We start from the raw sequence: 1,108 nt of genomic DNA on the forward strand, positions 1-1,108 counted from the left end.
AAAGGGATTTATTTATCGTGTGAAATCACGCACACAAACGAACATATGCAAAAGGGGTGGAGCGTGTGCACAAATAAGTTCCTACGCACATAGGCTATGCGCACCCGTAGTAGACCTAAACCATTCATACAGCTTTTTTCTCATTTTTTACAAAATCTTTATCCACACGCTTAAAAAAGCGCAAAGATACACCCCTAAAAAAGAGCTAACAAATATAGAAAAACAAACAATAAAAATATTAAATAAAACGTACCATTCAGTAGCGTTCACATGTTCTTTAAATATCGCGTTGCACAGAGTCAAGAAATCAGTTCAGAATCATGCAATGTTCTACAGATCTAATGCTCTATAGAAGTAAACTCCAAATCACAAATCATGCAATTGGTTGATGTAACGCGACCGCCACTTTGGATTTCTCATTAGCCTGTGGGCAGCTTGGCGGTGGAGGAGGTGGAAGAGATCTTGCGGGTAGTGGAGGAGGTGGAAGAGATCTTGCGGGTAGTGGAGGAGGTGGAAGAGATCTTGCGGGTAGTGGAGGAGGTGGAAGAGATGTTGCGGATAGTGGAGGAGGTGGAAGAGATCTTGCGGGTAGTGGAGGAGGTGGAAGAGATCTTGCGGGTAGTGGAGGAGGTGGAAGAGATCTTGCGGTTAGTGGAGGAGGTGGAAGAGATCTTGCGGGTAGTGGAGGAGGTGGAAGAGATGTTGCGGATAGTGGAGGAGGTGGAAGAGATCTTGCGGGTAGTGGAGGAGGTTGGAAGAGATAGTGCGAGAAGTGGAGGAGGTGGAAGCGATAGTGCGAGAAGTGGAGGAAGTGGAGGAGGTGGAAGAGACGGTGCGTTAACTAGAGGAAGTGGATGATATAGAAGAGACGGTGCGATAATTGGAGATGGTACAGTACATGGAGAAGGTAGATACGATGAAGAAAGTGATAGAGATGGTATGGAAAGTGGAGCAAGTAAAGAAGGCGGAGGAGGTGACGCGATAAGTGGAGAGAATTCGTTATAAGCGCGAGGTCTTCGGAGTGCAGGCTCGGTGTAGAAGGAAACTGCGCGACCATATTATGATAAAAGTATGTAATTGGAGCGAGCGTGAGAAAGAAACCTCAGGC

General features: G+C 46.2%; 1 protein-coding gene across 1 annotated transcript in view; it reads left to right on the forward strand.

Moving 5' to 3' along the window:
- LOC119592814 (keratin, type I cytoskeletal 10-like) overlaps positions 1-858 on the forward strand; it is a 5,505-nt gene extending 4,647 nt beyond the window's left edge. Inside the window, exon 2 of the mRNA XM_037941724.1 lies at positions 424-858. Within this exon, the coding sequence (XP_037797652.1) occupies positions 424-858 (435 nt within the window). The remainder of the gene's footprint in view (positions 1-423) is intronic.
- Positions 859-1,108: the final 250 nt, after the last annotated feature.

Source organism: Penaeus monodon, chromosome 31, assembly GCF_015228065.2.
Source record: "Penaeus monodon isolate SGIC_2016 chromosome 31, NSTDA_Pmon_1, whole genome shotgun sequence".
NCBI lineage: Eukaryota > Metazoa > Arthropoda > Malacostraca > Decapoda > Penaeidae > Penaeus > Penaeus monodon.